General features: G+C 40.6%; 2 protein-coding genes across 2 annotated transcripts; one reads left to right on the top strand and one right to left on the bottom strand.

Annotated features, from left to right (window-relative positions):
• The first annotated feature begins 1,187 nt into the window (after positions 1-1,187).
• On the top strand, positions 1,188-9,765 carry tmlhe (trimethyllysine hydroxylase, epsilon). The gene is made up of 7 exons (XM_056398343.1): positions 1,188-1,629; positions 1,728-1,904; positions 7,613-7,892; positions 7,985-8,104; positions 8,273-8,509; positions 9,037-9,175; positions 9,357-9,765. The coding sequence occupies exons 1-7, from the start codon at positions 1,476-1,478 to the stop codon at positions 9,486-9,488; spliced, it is 1,239 nt and encodes a 412-aa protein (XP_056254318.1). The 5' UTR covers positions 1,188-1,475; the 3' UTR covers positions 9,489-9,765.
• A 2,363-nt stretch (positions 9,766-12,128) lies between these two features.
• Positions 12,129-17,333, bottom strand: LOC130183035 (V-set and immunoglobulin domain-containing protein 1-like). The gene is made up of 7 exons (XM_056398344.1): positions 17,178-17,333; positions 16,917-17,077; positions 15,793-16,000; positions 13,520-13,675; positions 13,308-13,424; positions 13,069-13,213; positions 12,129-12,988 (listed from the first exon to the last, which is right to left on the bottom strand). The coding sequence occupies exons 1-7, from the start codon at positions 17,218-17,220 to the stop codon at positions 12,892-12,894; spliced, it is 927 nt and encodes a 308-aa protein (XP_056254319.1). The 5' UTR covers positions 17,221-17,333; the 3' UTR covers positions 12,129-12,891.
• Positions 17,334-20,486: the final 3,153 nt, after the last annotated feature.

The following is a 20,486-nucleotide window of genomic DNA, read 5'->3' as shown; positions in this document are numbered from 1 at the left end:
ACACAGACAAGATAGATAGATACAGAAGACACACAGGTGGTGGTGTGGTGTTTTACTCCTGTGACTAACTTTACTAATTGCATTAGTTCTGCACAGATATAGATGTGTGGTATTTGATAGATCCCCCCTCCCCCTCTCCATCCACCACCTCCTCTGAGAGGGAGAGAGGAGAAAAAACTCCTGTTGTTTAGTTTGTCTCCACTAATACTCATCATGAGACGACACCTGTCAAAACCTGTGTGTCTCTCAAACAGGTCCCCGAGGGAAACGCCGTGGTCACCTGCTGCACCTGTGCAACACCTGCTCTGCAGCTTACAGGTGAACTGGTTTAACCTCTACTGCGTTGTTTCTTTTATAATCTACCAGTGCTAAAGCACAACTTTGACTTCCCAGGGGCATTTATCACACCGATCATTTCTGTTCGCTGTCTTAAGAAACCAACAGTGGCCTCTGAGCGCTCTGAAGTCAGTTTGCTCCTCACATGTGATCTGCATCACTGCATCACATCTCTGTTGCTGCTGCCACAGGCACAACCTTCTTCACACTGATGTTACTGGTTAAAACTGCTGGAGGCGTGCTGACGTCAGCACACATGATATTTTCTTTTACAAGAAGAGATTGAATTTTGATATAAGGGCAAAGAAATGGATTTTTCTTTTTGTATATATTGTTAAATAGGAGCACTATATGGCTAAAAAGGCATTTTTCATTTCTGCTGGATTCTTAATAGTTATAAATGATAAAGTGGTCAAAATATACAGGAGGATGCATGATGAGCCTTTAAATAGAAAAAAGTTGAATCATTAAATATCTTTTTGTAGGAATTTTCAAACAGAAGGAAGAAAACAAAGGAAGGACAAATTATCTGTTGATCTGAAAAATGTCATTTTGATGTCAGAATGTTCTGAAGACGTTTGGCTCGTAAAAACTGGGTCCAATATTTATTTCGGTGACTATGGAGCGAAAGAATCTGTGATAACCTGTGATCTGGTTCACTTCGCCCATCGGAATGAATACACTCAGACCTGCTGCCGGTTTCCTAAAGGGCCGGGGAGGTAAAGAAACTTACGTCACACAGATACAGGAAATAAACAGAAATGAAGCGTCTCGGTTTCTCTGCTGTCTGTCAATAGTATTCCGTGACGTCATAGACATGACCATCCATAGGTTTGTTGTAAGCATCCGGGTACTGGCGTAATGGTAAATATGCCGAGGTCAAACCACTCCAATAGTGTGATGACTCGCAGCGTCTGGCTCTGTGCAACAATAAACCAAATCACAGCAGAAACTATGAAGAGTTTAATTATTAATCTCGGATCTTTATGTTCAAACATTTGATGAGTTTCAGGCTCGTGTGACAGTGAAGCCTCGAGGAAAGGACGCACTACTTTTCCTCCGGGTGGGCTGGACTCTGCGGCTGCTCGGTGAATCGGGGTTAATTTTTTTTAAGTGGCCAAAAAGTGTTTGTATTCGTGATGTTTGGCGCTTTAAAGAGGAGTCTGCAGAGACAGAGACATGTCCAGCTGCTGTCTGGTCTCAGGGACACACAGACACCGTGGAGACACCGCACGCAGGTCCGCGCCTGTGCGGGGACCCCTGCGGCCCAGCGCCTTCAGGACGACTGTCTGGGTGAGTTCACTGACAGTCTTTTCACCCAGTTTATAAGAGCTTCTGAGGCAAACTCTGTGTCAATTAAACAAACAACCCTCCACGTGAAATCACTGTAGTGCTCAACCATGGGGGGACGTCCATGCATTTGAACTACGTGTGGCTGCGGGACCACTGCCGCTCCGCCGCCTCATACAACTCCAAAACTAACCAGAGGAAACTGGACACCGGGAGTATAGACCTCTCCATCCGCCCTGAAAGCAGCACGGTGGAAGATGGTCACCTCGTCCTCACATGTAAGTCACCGACAAGTCCAAAGAAGAGCTGCTCAGGTGGCCCTGCACCTGTCTGCACCATTACTGCATTAGACCATAAAGAAACAATCGCACTGTAACGACACTGGGTTACAACGGGGTTAAGGGTCAGAGATTAGAATAATGAATTGATAATTCAATCAATTATTATTATTACAGCTTATCTTGTTCTCATGTGGTGCATATTCTCAAATAAATTGTGTGTATTTAGCAACACATTTTTATGTTTAACAAATCATTTATTACAACCCTTTATTAATATCTGGATTTGTAAATTTATTCTATGTTACTACAGCATTTATGATAAACTGCATCTCACCTCTGACAGGAGTTAACACTGAGGGACGTCAGAGGAGGTTAAAGTCTCAGGCTGAAATACAGTTTCTGAGGAAAAAAAGTATTTTCAGATGTTACAATCAAAGGTCAGAAGCTCATTCGTGGATATATGATATTTACATACTGTCTGATGTGATGTATTTGAATGGATGTTCTCAGCTCAGTCAGCTGTTCAAATACACAAACTGTGTTACAACAAATTCATTATAAAATGTGACATTTCTTATTATTGCATCAGTCATACACAGAAATAATGCATATCCACTGAGCAGCATTTACACCATGTAACCTGAGGTTAAGAGTCAATAATTTAGTGTAAATCAACCAATCATTTGCATTTAGGAGATATCTCATCTGTCTGTCTGTATAACAAACCAACATGTAATTAATCTGATTTTTAACATTCACTTCCATCTCAGCACAGAACAGACAATGTAGCTGTGAATGACTCCAACACTTTAGCATATAATCATTACACAGGACGGGTGAAGCTCTCCACATAGACACAGGTGAGGTGGACTTTTCCCTCTGCCATGATCCGATTTTATTGTTTAAAGATTCACTCTGTTGTGAGATAATCCTCAGGGTGTTGGCAAGAAATGAAATAAGACTCTGGACTGTTTCAGTTGTAAACCATAAAAAGATATTCACATGTAAAAGCAGCAGCTTTGTGTAATCTGCTTTATATCAATCTTAATCAGCAATCAGTGAATTACAACGTCTTCAAGAGACATTCAAAGAAAACCCTTAGCCACCGATGGACACATAAAAAGATGAGACTGACAAATACAATATGTAATAAAACTGAGAACATGATTCCACATTTTATATTCTTATAATAACAGTGTTATTTGCAAGTTGAAGTGTAGAGTATTTCATTGTTTGTATAATTAATTAGTTAGCCTCCACTGAAAATACAGGGTCCAAAGTGCAACCCTAGTGCACCTTTGATTTCCAGTTAACGCTAACTGCATGAACATGTTGTGTTTAATTCAACATGAGTCATGGCTCCACATGGTGAGGAACTGTCTGAGCGGGAAAGAAGAATGTGAGACTTTAGAAACATGAGAGGGAAGAAGTGCATCAGCAGCTGAAGGACATGAAACACAGCTGCAGCAGTGGTTAGGAGGTTTAGGAGGAGCCATTCCTCCACTAACCAATAACTGAGGGCACAGTGGCCGTCCTTGAAAATTATGGCATGCACAATTCACTCCTGACATCTGCATTGAAAAACAGACAGTAAGTGCATGTGACCTGGCACAAGGATCATCTATAGAGACTCCTGTCGACCTTTATGGATGTTGTTCAAGAATGAAACCACTGCTCACCAAACAGAAAGACTTTGTGAAAGAACATGAAGAGAAGCCTGATGAATGTCGGCAGCACATTCTGTCGTCACATGAAACTGAAATGAATGTTTGGATCAGATGGGGTGCAGTGTGTTTGGTGCTGTAGAAAGCTGACCTGTGAACATGGATGGAGGTGTGCTGATGGGGGGGGGGGGGGGGGGCAGCATGAGTGCAGAGGATGAAGGGCAGATGACATTTACAGATGGGACTCTGAATGCAGTTTTGTTTTTGCAGATATTAAATGAAAAGGATTTTCCATCATGACAATGATACAAACACACAAATCACACAAGAGATTTTAAAGAAGGAAAAAAACTATGATCTGTGTCCCCTGACCTGAATCCAGGATGATGTTCAGGGGGCCACGTTTCCTGAGAGGATAGGTCCCGGGGGGCCAGACATTACCCTGAGCTATTCTCATTATGTCTGTCTCACTAAACACAACATGTCCTCACATTCTCAAAACTTTTATTTTGCCACATTGTAAAAGAAGGGTTAGGGTTAGCTGCGATATTAACAAACGTAAACTCATAGTTTTCTACAACTCGTCATGTCAGCTGACATCTCTGACATCACAGCTTTTTTTTTTCAAAGAGAATGAAGAAGTTCAAGATGAACTGAACTTGTCTGATTTATCTGATGCCACATAAACACAAATTGTGATTGAAAGTTTGGAACATTTTGATGACAGACACTGTGACTGTTCACCCAGACAGCTGCTGCATCATTAGAGCCTCTCCGTGGTTTAGAGGATTTATTGTGGCAAAAATATCAGTATTTCACATGATTTCTTTTCTTTCTTTCTTTTTTAACTTTATTTATTTGTAATTAAACAATTGATCGACGGGCCGGTCAGACTTGATTGACGGGCCAGAGTTGGCCTGTGGGCCTGTTCAGAACATTTCTCCACAGATTTGTGCGGGACTGGTATCATCCATATCTAGGAGGATCGGGGTCTTATTATTTATACTACTTTTGTTACAGCTGTTTTTTTTAATATGGACACTTTAATTATAGTTTAATTAGTCAAAGCTTCATTTTTGGGGCTTTTTAAAACAAATCAAATTGTATTAAATGGGCAGGATTTGCAGCTACTTCACATTTTAGTGATATAGACCAGGGATGTCATTTTTGTTATATACTGTATTACTGTGATGCATCAAAGCTTCCAGCAGCTGGACACAAGGAAAACTCAAATTCTTTCTCGTGCTAAAGCTGGCAGGTTCTCCTCTCACATGATCCCATGCGCTGCACAGAATGCAGCACCTCTCCCTCCTCTTAATCCCCCAGGTGGAGCAGACCTCCGAGCCACCGAGACGTTCCCCTGAGAGGCCCCAGCGCTCAGAGCTGAACTAGCTTAACCAGCACAAAGCCCCGACGAGCTGGAGCCATCCCTGAGTCTGTCTCCATGAGCGGGGAAAAAAAAAAGCCTTGTGGGATTTAGTCGCCTGTTTTTGAGTAAGAGGAATAAATGGTCCCAGAGCAGCCAGGTGTGGAAAAGGAAGCAGGTGCTGCACTTGTGAGAAAGACACTGGCTTCATGTGCACCCACCCAAACACTTCCCCTGCTCTGTTACAACACAGTTTTAACCTCTGTGACCCCTCAACCCACCGTGGGTCAGCCCTGACATGAGCAGGAAGATAATTTTAGGCTGGAGCTTTTTTAAAATGAAGAGCAGAACATGGAGAGGAGAGTAACATCACCACCAGCTTTTAATAGCACATCAGTCCATTCAGAGTCCGTGCCACTCAGGGCTCCTACAGACTGACTGATGCCTCCCTCTGGGCTCCAGCACAAAAGATGGATTGTCACAGTGTTTTTATGTACACACAAGACACAAGAGTGGCAGTGTGTCTTACGCAAACTGACAAATGGACCCGTCAGCCCCAAGACAGCTGATGATGCACATGCTCCTGCAGGCCTGCTGTCAGTTCTGCCTCTCCCTGTTAGCAGCAAGTATTCAAGGTCAGCTGAGTCTGTGTGGATGTTCTGTTCATGAGCACTGGCCCTCTTACTCTTGGTTTAGTAAACGCTCAGTCTCCAAGCTGCCAGGGGCCCCGTGGACACTCAGGCTCCATGCAGATCACTGCCCCATGTGCATGGAAAGAGTTAATGAGTTGTTCTGCAGTCCTTTATAACATGATGCACCATTTGTGTTTCTGTTCATGCACAAAGTGGCAACGTTACATAATTGAGTTAAAACATTACAAAACTGGGGCCAGCTGCACAAAACACCTTAAGTTTTGTACTTAAGTCTGACACTTGAGGTTTAATTTCTCCTTAGCTGAGGGAGTTACTTAAGGGTGTTGCACAGAGTCTCTTCCTTAGCTAAGGAAAAAAGTTAAATCATTTACAGCAGTGAAAGAGATTTTACAGCAGTAAAATTCTACTGTTTCCATGGAGACTGTTTGCTGGCATTAGCTTGTGATGCCTGTTATCACTTGTAGGTAGCAGGTAATATGTAGCTCACTGTTATCTCTTGACGGGAACTTTAGTGTTCAGAAGATAAGAGCGTTTGAACTCTGTCAACACACAGCTGACCAGACTATAACTATAACTGACCAGACTATACCTTTAACTATAACTATAACTGACCAGACTATAACTATAACTGACCAGACTATACCTTTAACTATAACTGACCAGACTATACCTTTAACTATAACTGACCAGACTATACCTTTAACTATAACTATAACTATAACTGACCAGACTATAACTATAACTGACCAGACTATACCTTTAACTATAACTGACCAGACTATACCTTTAACTATAACTATAACTATAACTGACCAGACTATAACTATAACTGACCAGACTATAACTATAACTGACCAGACTATAACTATAACTGACCAGACTATAACTTTAACTATAACTATAACTGACCAGACTATAACTATAACTGACCAGACTATAACTTTAACTATAACTATAACCATAACTGAGCAGAAAGATCCTGTGACATGAACCGTAGAGCTCGTTAAGCTGTGGAAAGTAGAGTGATGCTCCTGTAGACGGTCAGACAGATTATAAACCGACAGCTGTCAAACCTGTGATGTAGAAGCACTTCCTCGTTGTTAATGGTGTCCATTAGTTTCTCCCACTCTTCTTGAGACATGTTCATTTTTGGCTGTTAAGGTCTTTTGTGCAATAATTCAACTGACTTTAAGTGATTCCTTAAGTATAAGACTAAGACCAGGAGAAAACCTTAAATAGTTCAGTGAAGGGGCGTCGTGTGGCGTAGTGGTCTAAGCAGGCGCCCCATGTGTAGAGGCTACAGTCCTCGCTGCAGTCGGCCCCGGTTCGAGTTCTGCATTGGACGGCCCTTTACTGCATGTCATTCCCCCTCTCTCTGCCTCCCCGTTTCCTGTCTCTGTACTGTGTGCTATCAAATAAAGGCATAAACGCCCAAAAAATATACTTTAAAAAAAGATAAAATACTTCAGTAAACATTTTAAGGAGACCTTAACTCAGACTTTAAGGAAAATCTTAAGGTGTTTTGTGCAACTGGCCCCTGGTCTCAGTTCAGCTAAACTCCGTCATTTCACTTGTAATTCAGCAGCTGGATACAGAGGAAGTGGCTGTGGGGAATCCTAGTGGTTAACAGGGTTGGTTTAACTTGCTCGGGGCCCGGAACCAAGATGCACACACTCCTCAAATGTCCTATCATTCAGGTTATTTCAACAAATCTGCAGTTAATAAAATTAGTAAAGAAATATTTGGCAAACAGCGAAGCCTGGAGCCCTTGTGCCCCCGGTGGTCGGGGTCTCCAAGGCGGTTATTAATCCAGCCTTGCTTGATGACCCTGTCAATAATCAATATTTTAGATGTGGTTTGATAATATTGAAAGAAAATAAAATTAGCATTTTGACTCACACTGTGATGCCTCCATGTATGATTTAACATTTACATGCATATAAATAAAACTAATGAAGATCGGTCAAAATCAGGTTCCATTAACCGTACCTAATAACAGTCTTTTCCATGTGTGTATCCCAGGGCCTGGTGGTCATGTGTCAAAGTACAGCCTCAGCTGGCTGGCTGAGAACAGCTACGAGGGAAAGCAGCAGAGCACCATCCAGCCTCGCATCCTGTGGAACTCAGACATCTATCAAAAGGCGAACGTACCATCGGCCCAATGGGACACGTTCATGAGCTGCGATGACGAGCTGAAGAAATTTCTTCAGAACTATCTTCTGTATGGAATCGCTTTTGTGGATGGTGTCCCTGCTACAGTGGAGGCCACAGAGGCAGTCACCCAGAGAGTCAGTCTTATCAGGTGTGAAGTGCTGCTTTTGTCTTTGCTACAGTCAAAACGCACTTGTACATCCACTTGTTCTTAATCCACTTGTGTTTTGTGTGTTACACAAGGGAGACCACATATGGAAGAATGTGGTGCTTCACCTCAGACTTCTCCAGAGGAGACACAGCCTACAGTCAGCTGGCTCTGGATCGTCACACTGACACCTCCTACTTTCAGGAGCCTTGTGGGTAAGTGCAGGAGGGACGGACTGAAACAGCCTCTAGGTGGGAGGATGTGGAAGGAATTTTGTTTGTGAAGCAGTGAAATAACATTTGAAAAAAAGTTTTTCTGTCAAACTTTTCAGTAGCTTTAAAAAAACCTTTATTTTTACTTGATGTGTCTGCTCGTTCTTGCAGGATACAGGTTTTCCACTGTCTGAAGCACGAGGGAACTGGAGGAAGGACGCTGCTTGTGGATGGGTTCTACGCTGCAGAAAAATTACGTCAGCAGTCTCCTGAAAACTTTGAGCTGCTCACCCGTGTGCCCATCAGGCACGAGTACATAGAAAAAACTGACAACCACCGGAACCACATGAACGGCATCGGGCCGGTGCTGAACGTCTATCCCTGGAACAACGAAGTTTACCTGATCCGGTACGTCTGTCCTTCAAAGTGATGTCATTATACTCATGTTTGTGCAGCAGTCACTTATCAGATGTAGAGTTACATGTTCAGTGTTCGTCTTAAAATATGATCTAATTAGCTTCACTGTTAAACATAAAACATGCTTTTTCATTTGGCTTTCTTTTCATTCAGTCCATCATTTCTCTTATACACTGTTTTGTATACATTGGTAGCAAATGTGTTTCACCGTCACATATTATATTTTTATCTTTCCTTACCTCTTGTGGTCTTGGCTCTAGATAATATATGGTGTGGAACAATTTTACCTTTGAGCTTCATACGTCATTACATCATTTACTTATTCATTACCTTCCTGATTAAAATATAAAAAAAGTCCGTATTAAAAGTTGGTTGAGAAACTTTATAGTTACTCAGTTGTTAAAAAAAGTTACTTTCTTGCAATTTAAAGTTCTTTTAAAGGAATATTCAGTAATTTTGATGTTTTTAACTTCAAATCAACAAAAAAAGATTTTCTTTTTATCTTTTTTTTAAAACAGATACAACAACTACGACCGATCAGTGATAAACACAATCCCCCATGATGCTGTTCAGCGATGGTATGTGGCCCATCGAGAGCTGACAACAGAACTGAGGCGACCGGAGAACGAGCTCTGGGTGAAACTGACTCCAGGGAAAGTAAGAACGTTACACTTATTAAAGGGAATGTCGCTAAATGATTCAGCACGCATCAACCAGAAAACAATTCTGTCAGACGCAGACAATACATTTACAGATTTAGGATTATGGAAAGTAAAGATAGAGCTGTAAGTGGAACTCAGTGTAATCTAAGGATTATACCCTCTCTTTTCTCAATGAGGTGATTTTCATAGACAACTGGCGCGTCATGCACGGGAGGGATTCGTTCACCGGCTTGAGGCAACTGTGTGGATGTTATCTGACCAGAGACGACATCCTCAGCGCCGCACGCTGCGTCGGTCTGCAGGCCTGATCCTGCACACGGAGCCTGCTTCACTTCTGTGCCTTATAAGTTTTCTTATAATGTAGGTTTACTTAAATTTGCACTGAAAGTCTTTTTCAATCTCAACAAAGTCTAATTCCTGCAGAATATTGATAGTAAACTAATGTTTGTAGGTTTTGTATCATTTTAGAGTTTTACCTACAATTAGAGAATGTGAATGTCTCCTGAATTACACTTGAAACAATGAAATGTAAAAAGGATAAATGTACAAAATACATAAAGAGCTAATAAAATTACCTTTAAACAGTGTCATTACATTCAGTTACAGTTAATGTTGCTGGACAGTGTTTAGTGATTAACACAGGATTAGTTCATATCTGTGGTCACATTATAAGAAATAACTAAGAAAGAAATAAAAGTTTATGTCGGTGTCTCAGCAAGGCTGTACTTTAGCTTTGGGCTAAATGCTAACATCAACAAGCTAACAGTTTAGTTGAGGGCGTCAGCATGCTAACATTGCTAATTAGCACTAAAGCACAGTTGAGACTGATGAGAATGTCATTAGTTTTAAGTATTTGGACAATGATATTGAGAATCACTGTTAAACACCTGCCTGCTGATGTGATATAGTCATTAGATATAATTATATACGACCTTTTAATTATCAGACGAAGATGAAGATTCACTTCATGTTAAGAGTTTGTCCGTAAAGGAGCCACTTTTACATGTAGACTGAATCAGTTCAGGAAACGTCTCATCTGATTTACATCAGGGATTAAAGTATTCCGGCACCGCGCCGGATCTCCCGCGTAACGATGTGAGAGAAAAAATGAAAAGCTAAGAGTCAATACGCTTGTTGTGGATGCGGTTTATCATGTTCCAGGTAATAAAGTTCACCTACCAATGGTATGAGAGAAACGCAGCGCTCGCTCTCAACCTAACAAACTTTACTAGCCAATCAGAAGCAGAGCGGGGCGGGTCTTGACAACACTGTCATGTAGGATCCAGCGGCTTGAAGGAGACGGTGAGCTCGAAGAAGTCTTCCACCGGCGGGAAAAGAAGTGCTGAACATGCAACCCAAAAGGAATGAAGATATTAAGTGATAGGGCCCTTCCTGATGTCACTTTTAACTCCAGTTCATCAGTTCTTTAAGCACTTCGACGTTACTGTATTTTTTTATCTTCAATATTTATTTATTCTTCATTATTTATTTATTTATTTCCATTATTATCTGTTTTTCAGAAGGAAACTTTAAGCCCTGGTTTACATACACACACGCAAACATATAACTAACTATTACTGAAGTACAGTTATTTTATGAAACCATCACTGAAGCCTGAGCCCAGCCATGTTCATTATTACCTAAATAACATTCTCAGAGTGCTCTCAGATTGTGGACTACACTGATTCCTTGCTGTGAGAAACTGTCCGTAAATTCTGCCAAACCAGTCTCAGCAGCAGCAGCATATTTAAAGCAGACTGAATAAATTTGTTTGGCACCAGCTGCTCTCAGCTGATGTGGAACCTGTATAAAGTGGTGTAAGTAAACTCACCATTTGGCTCCATGAAAAAAAAAAAAAACATTTTCTCTAGGTGAGGACAGCTCAGAAGAAGGAGGCACTGTGCCAAGAGGCTGGGACCAGCCTGTGCACCAACGAAGGGAGAGCTGAGTCTAAACCATGGTTTCTCCCCAACTTTTTCACCAATCAGATAGTTACCAAAATATATACAAAACTCTGTGTAACTGCTAAGATAGACACTCTTCTCTGGGACGTTGGCCACAGCTAACTGCTTGCAGACTGTGGTTTTCAGATCAGAGGAGATCCATGTACATGCTGATTTTGATTCTTTAATAGCATATAAATATAGGTTTAAATGGATAACTTTGAGTGGAGAACTCTTATTGCAAATAAACGAATGCGCTGACAGTAGCCAGGCTGATATGCATTAAATTTATGGGTTTGATTGTGCCACAGAAGGGGCTGTTAAATATTTGCTTTAACTAAGGGGGGAAATAAACAAGGTTGGCACAAAATGTCCATAATTCATCTGCAGCTGTTCATGTAATTTATGATCAAACCAATGAGCCAGTGAATTTTACTTTTTCCCAAGAGTAAAGTGGATCGATCATTTATAAATGAATAAAAATTCAAATGTTTAAAATAATGTGAGGATTATACGTGTGCACAAGAAGGAGCTCTGTCTCATTGAAAAGTTCATCTTCACCTTGAGGGAGAATCTGTGGGAAAAGAGCCTCAGATCTCCACTAGGTTTCCTCCTGTGACACTCCTCCACAGTGGGAGTTTATACAGATAATTCACCGTCAGATGGTTCATGATTGACATGGGACCATCTGAACATGGAGAACCAAGGAGATCAGGTGAGAGAATCCGAACCTGAAGACAAGGTGTCACTGATGCTATATGTGTAAAAATAATCATAAGGCATGATCAGTCATGACTCTACTGAACTCTACAGGGCAGCCCTGGTTTTCTTTTTCAGCCACATGACTGAGTCTTAATTTAAACTTAATGTCATTCTCAAGAACAAAACCCATATGACAAATCTTCACAGAGACCTCAGGGGCGCTGCCCTGACTGTGACTGAGCTCCAGTGTCAGTGTGCTGCCACCTAGATGATAGTTGATTTTATATTGTCGATCACAGTAACTCAGAAAACACAATGTTTTATTTAATCAGGATCTGTGCCTGTTAACGCACAAAATAGTCACACTTCATCCACAGCTGCTTGACAATTTGTATCATCAAAGATCAATGAAAGAGTGATGCGGAGGTTCGCTCATCTTCCCCTTCAGGAATTAGTTTGTAATATTCATTAACTGTAAAAACAAACACAAAAGTTTTATATTGTGGTTCTAATTTAAGATATTTTATCATTTGAAGATTATATTTGAATGTACGTTTTTATTACTGGATTCAGATCCAATTAAAAAAGTTGGCTTAAGAGATAAAAACATGCAACGAGTTTGTTTCCAGTATTATAACTGCAGTTATTATGTTATTATGACAGTGATTGTTTGCATGATGCAGACTCAGTATTATGTGTTATAAAATGTATTTATGTAGTGAATGAGGTAAATTCAAATATAGGTTCAGCTATAACATAACCTAAGAATGAGTCATCAACATGTATTGATTGTCACTATGAAAATGGTAAAACAAACAAGTAAAAGTACAAGAAACATGTTGTAAAAATGCTTCTTTTGTGTGTGTCTACACCGTGTCAGAAGAAGATCTGCATCCAGCAAAGGTCTGAGTGAACATCAAACAAAAATAATAATTAAAAAAAAGCCGTAAAAGACGGAATTTATAGTCAAAAGGACAAAAAGCAAAACATCCCACATGAACATGAGCTTCATCATATTGATTAAAGACTGAAAATCTTGTTGTTCAGACCAGTTGCCTTTTTGTCTTTAGGCTTGTGGCTCATCTGCCTCAGCATGGACATTGCTGGCTGCGGTTGCCACGGGAACGCTGTCTGCTGCTCCCTGGGCCGGGGGAGAGCTCCTCCTAGTGGACGGAGAGAGAGTTGGTGTTACGCCCTGAAAACACAGATCACATGATGGAGCTCGGCACGGAGAAGGTCTCACCTCATCTCGTTGCCCTCTGATGCTTTCACCGCCCTGTATTTGTGCCTCTTCATGGTGTGAGCGATGAACCACACCACCAGGATGATGAGGACACAGCCGAGCAGAGCGCCGATCACTGCTCCAGCAATCACTCCGTCTCCCACCTCTGCACAACCATACACCAGTACACAAGTTTTTATATCCATGAATCAAGCAGTTTTGTACTTTCTCTAAAACAAACAAAAAGAAATGAAACATACCAGGACTCAGATCTACAGTGCAAATTGAAAAGCCCACCACATTGGTAGCATTGCACTGGTATTCCCCAAACTCAAACTGGGAAATGTTTCTGATTTCCAGTATTCCAGTTTTGGTTGCTGAGGAAACAAAGAGCACATACGTTTATAAATGGATGAATGTGATAATATTTACTAGTACATCACAAACACACTTATACATATACAGCACTCACTTCTTCCCAGTACCGGCCTCCTGGTCTTAGTCTGGTCCAGTCGGGTCCAGGTGTACGTAGGTTTCGGGCTTCCATGCTCACTGTGGCAGGTCAGAGTGACCAGGTGACCCGATTCAATGTCACCGTGGACGGCGCAGAAAGGATAGGACGGCCTCTCTGACAGACCAGAGGGAAGATGTGAGGGTTTAGTCTTCTGAATCTATGTGACGTTATTGTGACTCATGTGTTCACTCAGTGGAAATCAATGACATTTTGAATTGATCAGCTCTCCTGAGAGGATTGTCATAGAATCTGTGTCATCAGAGTTTTATTTAAATTATGAGTCAGTTATAAAATATATATATATATATATATATAGTTATATATATATCCTGAACCATGACAGTATGTGATGAGCCTTTGGAACAGATTATATATAACACATTTATTATTATTACTATTATTATTAAACTTTAATACAGTGGTGGGGTAAATAATCATTTAATTAAATGTGCTTAAAGTATCAATAGAAAAGAAAATATGACTGATATTATTACACACTGATGTGTATATACACTATATATGTAAGCAGGATTTTACTGTTGCAGCTGGGTGAGATGGAGCTAGTTTTATACATAGTTAGGTAGCATTGTATTGATTCCAGTGTGATGGTTTACTTCTGTTCAGTGTCTATATCACAGTGATTCTTTTGGACAGCCCCTTCATTTTGTGCTGTTGTCACTGTTGGCTCAGTGCCACACCTGGATGTACAGTAATCACAGTTTGCTATAATGAAAGATAAGATACGTTATACTGAATATCATGACACTTTGTTCATTCCAAAGAGATTATAAAGTCATATCAAACTAAAATAAATATCTGTGTGTGTCTTGTAACAAAGGATATTTGCAGATTTGAGTTTGTGGAAGTGGAAAATCTTTTTCCTATTGTTAAACAAACAGGACGTCACCTGTCTCTCCATTAGTCATCATGAGGCAGGAAGTGTGGGGGGTGCGGCCTCCGCTCCTGCGGTGAGACTGAGTCCTTACCATACGTTTCATGGTGTCTGCCTCCTCATCATCAGGCTTTCAGTGTACTGATCGTACAGTTCAGCTACAACATCTTTTAAATGACATAACTTTATATCTGATATCTATTGCTGCTCTGCTCACACACTTATTATTATCATTATTATAATTTATGATGGCCTCCTCACTCTTATTTAAATATTACCATAATCCTATGTAACTGTTAGTGAGGATGAAAATCATCTTTGATTGGGGGATAATCATATTCATACATATTCATACAGCTCCTCAGGCTGCATCACATTCAGTAAAACTCACCTGTAAACATTTTCATAAAGACCGAGTTTAGACGTGTGGTTAGCATGCAGCAGCTGCTGATATATATTCTGTATGCAGTACAAGGATGCAGTCACAGTCCTAGTCTAATTTCCAACACTGACAATGAGGAGCCTGCTACAGTAACCATGGAAACTAGTGAGGATACCGAGGCCTGCGAGGTTGTCCTGGTAACTCGGTGAATGAGAGGATTCAAACTGAATGTAATTCCCGAATCACACTATTCAGGGACACTTTAATAAATTTGTAAATGTTGCTGCGCTGAAAGTAGATACAGAGCCACTCACACATGCTTGAAATTAAAGGATTCTTTCTTCAGTTCAGTTTTACCTGCTGTAATTCAGACCGTGATTTTATGTTAAACAAATACTCAAGTGGAAGTCAAAGAGCAGCTCACGCAGACCTGACTAATGTGACCCTTCTTTTTCATGCAGAATATGTAAAGATAAATGAGTGAGCCAAATACTAAGGGATGAAATTTGAAATATACAACTTGAGATCATAAATAAAACTCAGTTGTAAGTTATTTTCATTCTCAGAGAGAGTTTTTCGGCGCTCCCTCTTCAGGTGGCCACGCCCGTGCGAGCAGGAGAAAACTCAGCAGCAGCAGGTTAGATCTGTTTTTTTTTTCTCTCTGTTTAATCTCAAACCAGCAGCTCATGTTGGTGGAAACGCCCAGAAGTTTAGAGCAGCTCGCTGACACAAAAACCCTCTCTGCTTTCTATAACGCAAATATTCAACCAATAGAATCACAGGTGTGGTCAGGGACTAAAAAACACGCTCAGTGTGCAAGCTCACAGTGCTTTTGATTCGTTCGCCTTATCTGACCTCCCTTCGAGACCGCGCACAGATCAGTTCATACCGTCTTCACGCTTCACTTTTCATCAGTGTCTAACAACAGAGAGGGTCATGAGAGGTCACGTCACTTACCAAGAACATTCACAATGATGTTGACCTGAGACTGTCCGTCCACATCAGGAAAGTTGTGAACCTCACACGAGTAGACTCCGGCGTCTGATGGCTGCATGTTGCTTATGATTATTGAGGCGTTTCTGGTGGAGCCCGGAGAGGAGGGCGGCTGAATCCTGCCCTCGTAAGGCTTCGCAATCACATCCTTTCCTGACTGAAAGTAATACACCTGAAAGCAAACGGCAACAAATCAGAATATCTGACACGATACACAAACTTTAAGTTGAGTTATTGATTTCTCTACACTGTTCTTTTTACTGTCACACAGCCGGTTTGTTTAGGAGGTCTGACTGTTGTCATAGAAACAAAACCTCCAACATTAGAAAATCACAGTGACGTACAGATACAGATTCAGACACCAGTGATTTTACTGCTTCATAGGTTGTAAAGTACCAAGTATAACTCTTTAATAGCATTTACTCTTAGTTATGTATCAGTACGGCAAGTTAGTTAAATTAGCATCAACAGGATGGAGATTTGTCCCATTCTGAACCATGTAGTTCAGAATGTAAGTTGACTGTGTCAGAAAGTTAGTCAATGGTCATATTATTAATTTAATTTAAAAACAGCCCTTATCTGATCTCTATGTTGTGTCAGCGAGGCGTGTCTCCTGATTGTTAGTGAGGAAAAGTTCATGTGTACGTTGAAGCTTTGTAATAAATCAGACTTTTCCACGAGTAATTAAACTTTGAATATTCTCCAAAATGTCGAATTTCTCTGATGAGATTCCACCCGCTGTAAATCCAGCTGCACTGTTACATTTCAGGAATTAAGTTAAAACAACAATACGTCTCATTTTAGTAAAGAGCAGTAGTGATGTCCTGTATATGTACATTTGAAGTGAACATAAAAGGACTGATGTTTTTAAATCACTCAAAGCCTTGTTCAATCATGAAACAAACTCTGAGCTCATGGACTGTTGAGAGTCACAGCTGCTGTTGTGCTCAAGAAATTTAATTGGAAATATTCTGATACTCACTTTTTATTAATGAAGAAATGAGAGCTAATGCTGCAGTAAAACATCCTTCAACCACAATTAATGTACAAATTCCAGGTACATGAGCACATTAAACCTGTGTATCTACCTGCTCTTGCGTCAAGGAGGATGATGGGACAAAATCCCACTGGATATTGAGGCCGTTGGTCTCTTGGATAGTCACAAACATACACTGGAGTTTGACACTTCCACCCCTTGTAACATTGACATATTTCTGTGGTGTCGTGACTGTGATCAGTTCAACGCATCCTACAAAACAACGAGTTCAGCAAAGTTAATCCACAAGCGAACGTTCTTTACTGAAACCAGCGTGTAATTCAAGAGGAGGGGGAAGCAGGAATGTACTTACCCATGATGCTCGTGAGCACCAACAAGTGCAACATGGAGAACATCTTCTGGAAATGTTGGAGTACACTCACGCAGCTTCTTATGAACCGAACTCTCTGCACGCTCCACCGCTGACTGTCACAAGCAGCACCAGAAGAGAGGACAAAAAGCGTTATAGTATCGGAGCAAGGTTACAGTCTGCTTAGTAATGGACTGACTGATACTGTGCATGTTGATAACACAATGTTTGCATATCCATGTTTGCCAGACTGGGTGTGTATACTCTGTTGTTTTTCAAAAAACTGTCAGTTTGGCCGTTAATAATTTTGGGTGGGGGCAGATGAAAAAGAGAAATGATGAAATGAACTCACCTGTTCATAATTTAAAACAGTTAACACAATAAATACAGTTTACGTTTTAAAGCACAGAAAATGAAACTACAGTCTGTGCAACCTTGTGTGTGTTTGAGGTTGTTGACTTTCTATGGCAGGTGAGGACCACAGGTCTTTGTGACACTGATGGTTAATTCATTTTTCAGTACTTTGGCAGTACTTTCACTGCAGCTCATCACTCCATCCTCCGTCGTCTTGTAAGTCATTCTGGGTCAGGGCTCCTGGCAAAGAAATGAATGTAATTTAATCTCCACCTGGCCTTTATCACCCGCCACAAGAAGGTGTAAGCCAAAGCAGTGCAACATGCCGCTTATCGCCGGGGAGCTCACTCCCTGGTGCTGCGTACTTAATAAAGGCAGTTTCACCTCTGTCATTTTCCTTCACACAGCGTAGAGCACAATGCTGACAGAGGGAGACAGTGAATCACACATGATTAATTGTCTGTAATTACCAGAAGCTGACATAAGTGATTAACAATGTGAAAAATGTTGATCAGGGGTGACTGGAGGGGTGAGGGAGGGAGGCGGGCCGTAATGTGGGAAGTGGAGGGAGGCCTGTAGAGCTCATTATCCTGAAGACACTTACGTGACAGGTGAGGAAGTGAGGAGATCTCAGTGTCTTAAGACTTGGTCTGAACAAAACAACATGTGTTGGCAGCTGTGGACAGAACTGTACAGACTTTAAATACATGCAGTCAACAGCATGACTCATGATGACCAAGTGACATGACTGAGAAACGCTTCTGAAGAATGAAGCTGCCAGTGTGAGTAAATCTGTGACAAGAGGAGGATGAATGAGGGGGATGAATAAAAACATGAACATTTAGTCACAGTTTGGATCTGAGAATTATTTATTCTGATAAAAGTCTGTTGTTCATCTGATCAAAAATACATAAATATGCTCCACTGTTTCATGGCTGCCTTTCTATTTCCTGATCAGGGCACTTCACACTTCTGATCTTGAAACAGTATACTGATATTTATCTATTTCAGTATCATATTCCAAAAATATATAAAGAAAAAGACACTGAACACATGAGTGTTTCATCCTGTTTGCTCTTTGTGGATTAACTGTGACGTTTCTCTACAAAAATCAGCCACTACATCGTTGTCATTTTGTGTGTTTGCTGTTTATGTGCTACTTTTTTTAATGTCACAATTACATGTTTTGTCATGACAGTGTGAAAGAAACTGTGTGGATGAAAGTGGAACATGTGAAATGGACTAACACTGAGACTAAAGCCATAGTATCTCTGTGAGGCAGCACAGTGGTGCTATGAGCTAAATGCTAATGAGTCAGTGTTAACATGCTGATGATCAGGTGTAGTGTAAATCCAGTATATGGCATATATGTATATGTATAAGAGTTGGGCTGCCATATATGTCACCTATAAGGGGATATGTTAATATCACATATATACATCCTCTGGATATATGAAGATATAAGTTTATATGTTAAAATGTTTATATGGTATAACAAGTTTATTATAACAACATACATATAAAACTTCTATATGTTTATATACAGTATGTTTTTCTTATTAATTTTTCTCAGTAATTTTAAACATGTTTATCTTCCCATTCTGGGAACGTCTCAGACTTTTGAACCCTACTGTTTATAACCGTATATTGACAGGCTTTGGGATGGATATATATTTATGTATGTCTACAATATAAGCATACATAAACATACAATGTAGGGGCTAAACATACATGTCAATATACAAAATTGTTCCAATTTCTAATTGGTTTCATATATATTTTTACATTTTTTATGTTTTATTTCATATGTGGAAATTCAACATATGTACATATATTACATTTGCTTATGGGGTTCACCATGTTCACCATTTTAGTTTAATGTGTTTGCATGCTAGTATTTGCTAATTAACACTAAACACAAACAGATTGTGGGATTAGGGACTGTCAGTAGTTTGCAGGTATTCAATCATGACCCAAAGCTTTGAACAAATTTAAACTTTGACCTGATGGTGGCACTAGGTAAAAAGTCAGTAATATTGATTCTCTGGGCACCATGCATAACTGTTCCAAATTTAATGACAGTCTAAGAGGTAGTGAGATATGTCACTGAAAACCAGAAAGGTCGACACCATGGTAACAAAGGAAAAGGAAATCATGAGGATTCATCCTCTGGGGACCAGGAGCGTCTGTATGAAATTTAATGTCGATCCATCTGTACAGTGTACCCGCCTGTTTTACAGTGTATATGACAATAAATAGTCTTGAATCCCTTGAATCTATGGACTACAGTGGGACATCGACCGACTGATGCAGATACACCTACCACGTCGCCAGCGTGGCTAAAAGGTTGTGTAGAATTTCTATAATAACAAATAATCAACTAATTGTTCAGTAGATTGTGTTGCATTCACCGACTGAATCACTTCTCAGCAGGCCACACTCACTCTTAATTATATTCCAATCACATTAATGGCTCTTCAGTTATTACTCTGGATGTGAGTGGAGGGCCGGTGACAAGTCTGACACGTACAAACCTGGAGTGCTGTCTCACACAGTGAAGGAACTGTGTCCCGCTCAAACCTCCGGCAGGTTTCAGTGTAACGCCTCCACACGGACTCATTCATCCACCCACTCCGACCTGTGTTTCCCTCACAGCAGACTGCCAGGTGTGAATCAGAGCTCTGGCTCAGACAGACGAGTTGAGATATGGTATTTCCTTTCTGACAGATCTGTCTGAAGATAGATTTTATGTTACACCAGCAACATATAAACAAGTATTTATCGATTGCTCATTGCAGCAATATTAGTGATTTATTTACTTGGCGTGTTTGGTGGCAGTGTAGTGTTGTTGAGACGCTGAAACTGCTGTTGCTGTTGAAGAAGGCAGGGGTGCAGTTCAGAAATTGGCCAGCAGATGGCAGGCCAGGCTGTTGGATGGTGAGTGTTTCTGTGTGTGTG

This window comes from Seriola aureovittata, chromosome 15, assembly GCF_021018895.1.
Source record: "Seriola aureovittata isolate HTS-2021-v1 ecotype China chromosome 15, ASM2101889v1, whole genome shotgun sequence".
NCBI classification, from domain to species: Eukaryota; Metazoa; Chordata; class Actinopteri; order Carangiformes; family Carangidae; genus Seriola; species Seriola aureovittata.
The sequence above is the reverse complement of the archived record's forward strand: the minus strand, read 5'-3'. Positions and strand labels throughout refer to the sequence as shown.

Excerpts from the sequence above, each read along its gene's own strand:
- tmlhe (XM_056398343.1), top strand. The coding sequence starts at position 1,476 with ATGTTTGGCGCTTTAAAGAGGAGTCTGCAGAGACAGAGACATGTCCAG. Across the intron at positions 7,893-7,984 it reads CAGAGAGTCAGTCTTATCAG|GGAGACCACATATGGAAGAA; the intron begins GTGTGAAGTGCT and ends GTGTTACACAAG. Across the intron at positions 9,176-9,356 it reads TGAAACTGACTCCAGGGAAA|GTGATTTTCATAGACAACTG; the intron begins GTAAGAACGTTA and ends TTTCTCAATGAG.
- LOC130183035 (XM_056398344.1), bottom strand. The coding sequence starts at position 17,220 with ATGTTCTCCATGTTGCACTTGTTGGTGCTCACGAGCATCATGG. Across the intron at positions 17,078-17,177 it reads GGTGCTCACGAGCATCATGG|GATGCGTTGAACTGATCACA; the intron begins GTAAGTACATTC and ends GTTGTTTTGTAG. Across the intron at positions 13,676-15,792 it reads CATCATTGTGAATGTTCTTG|AGAGGCCGTCCTATCCTTTC; the intron begins GTAAGTGACGTG and ends CTGGTCTGTCAG.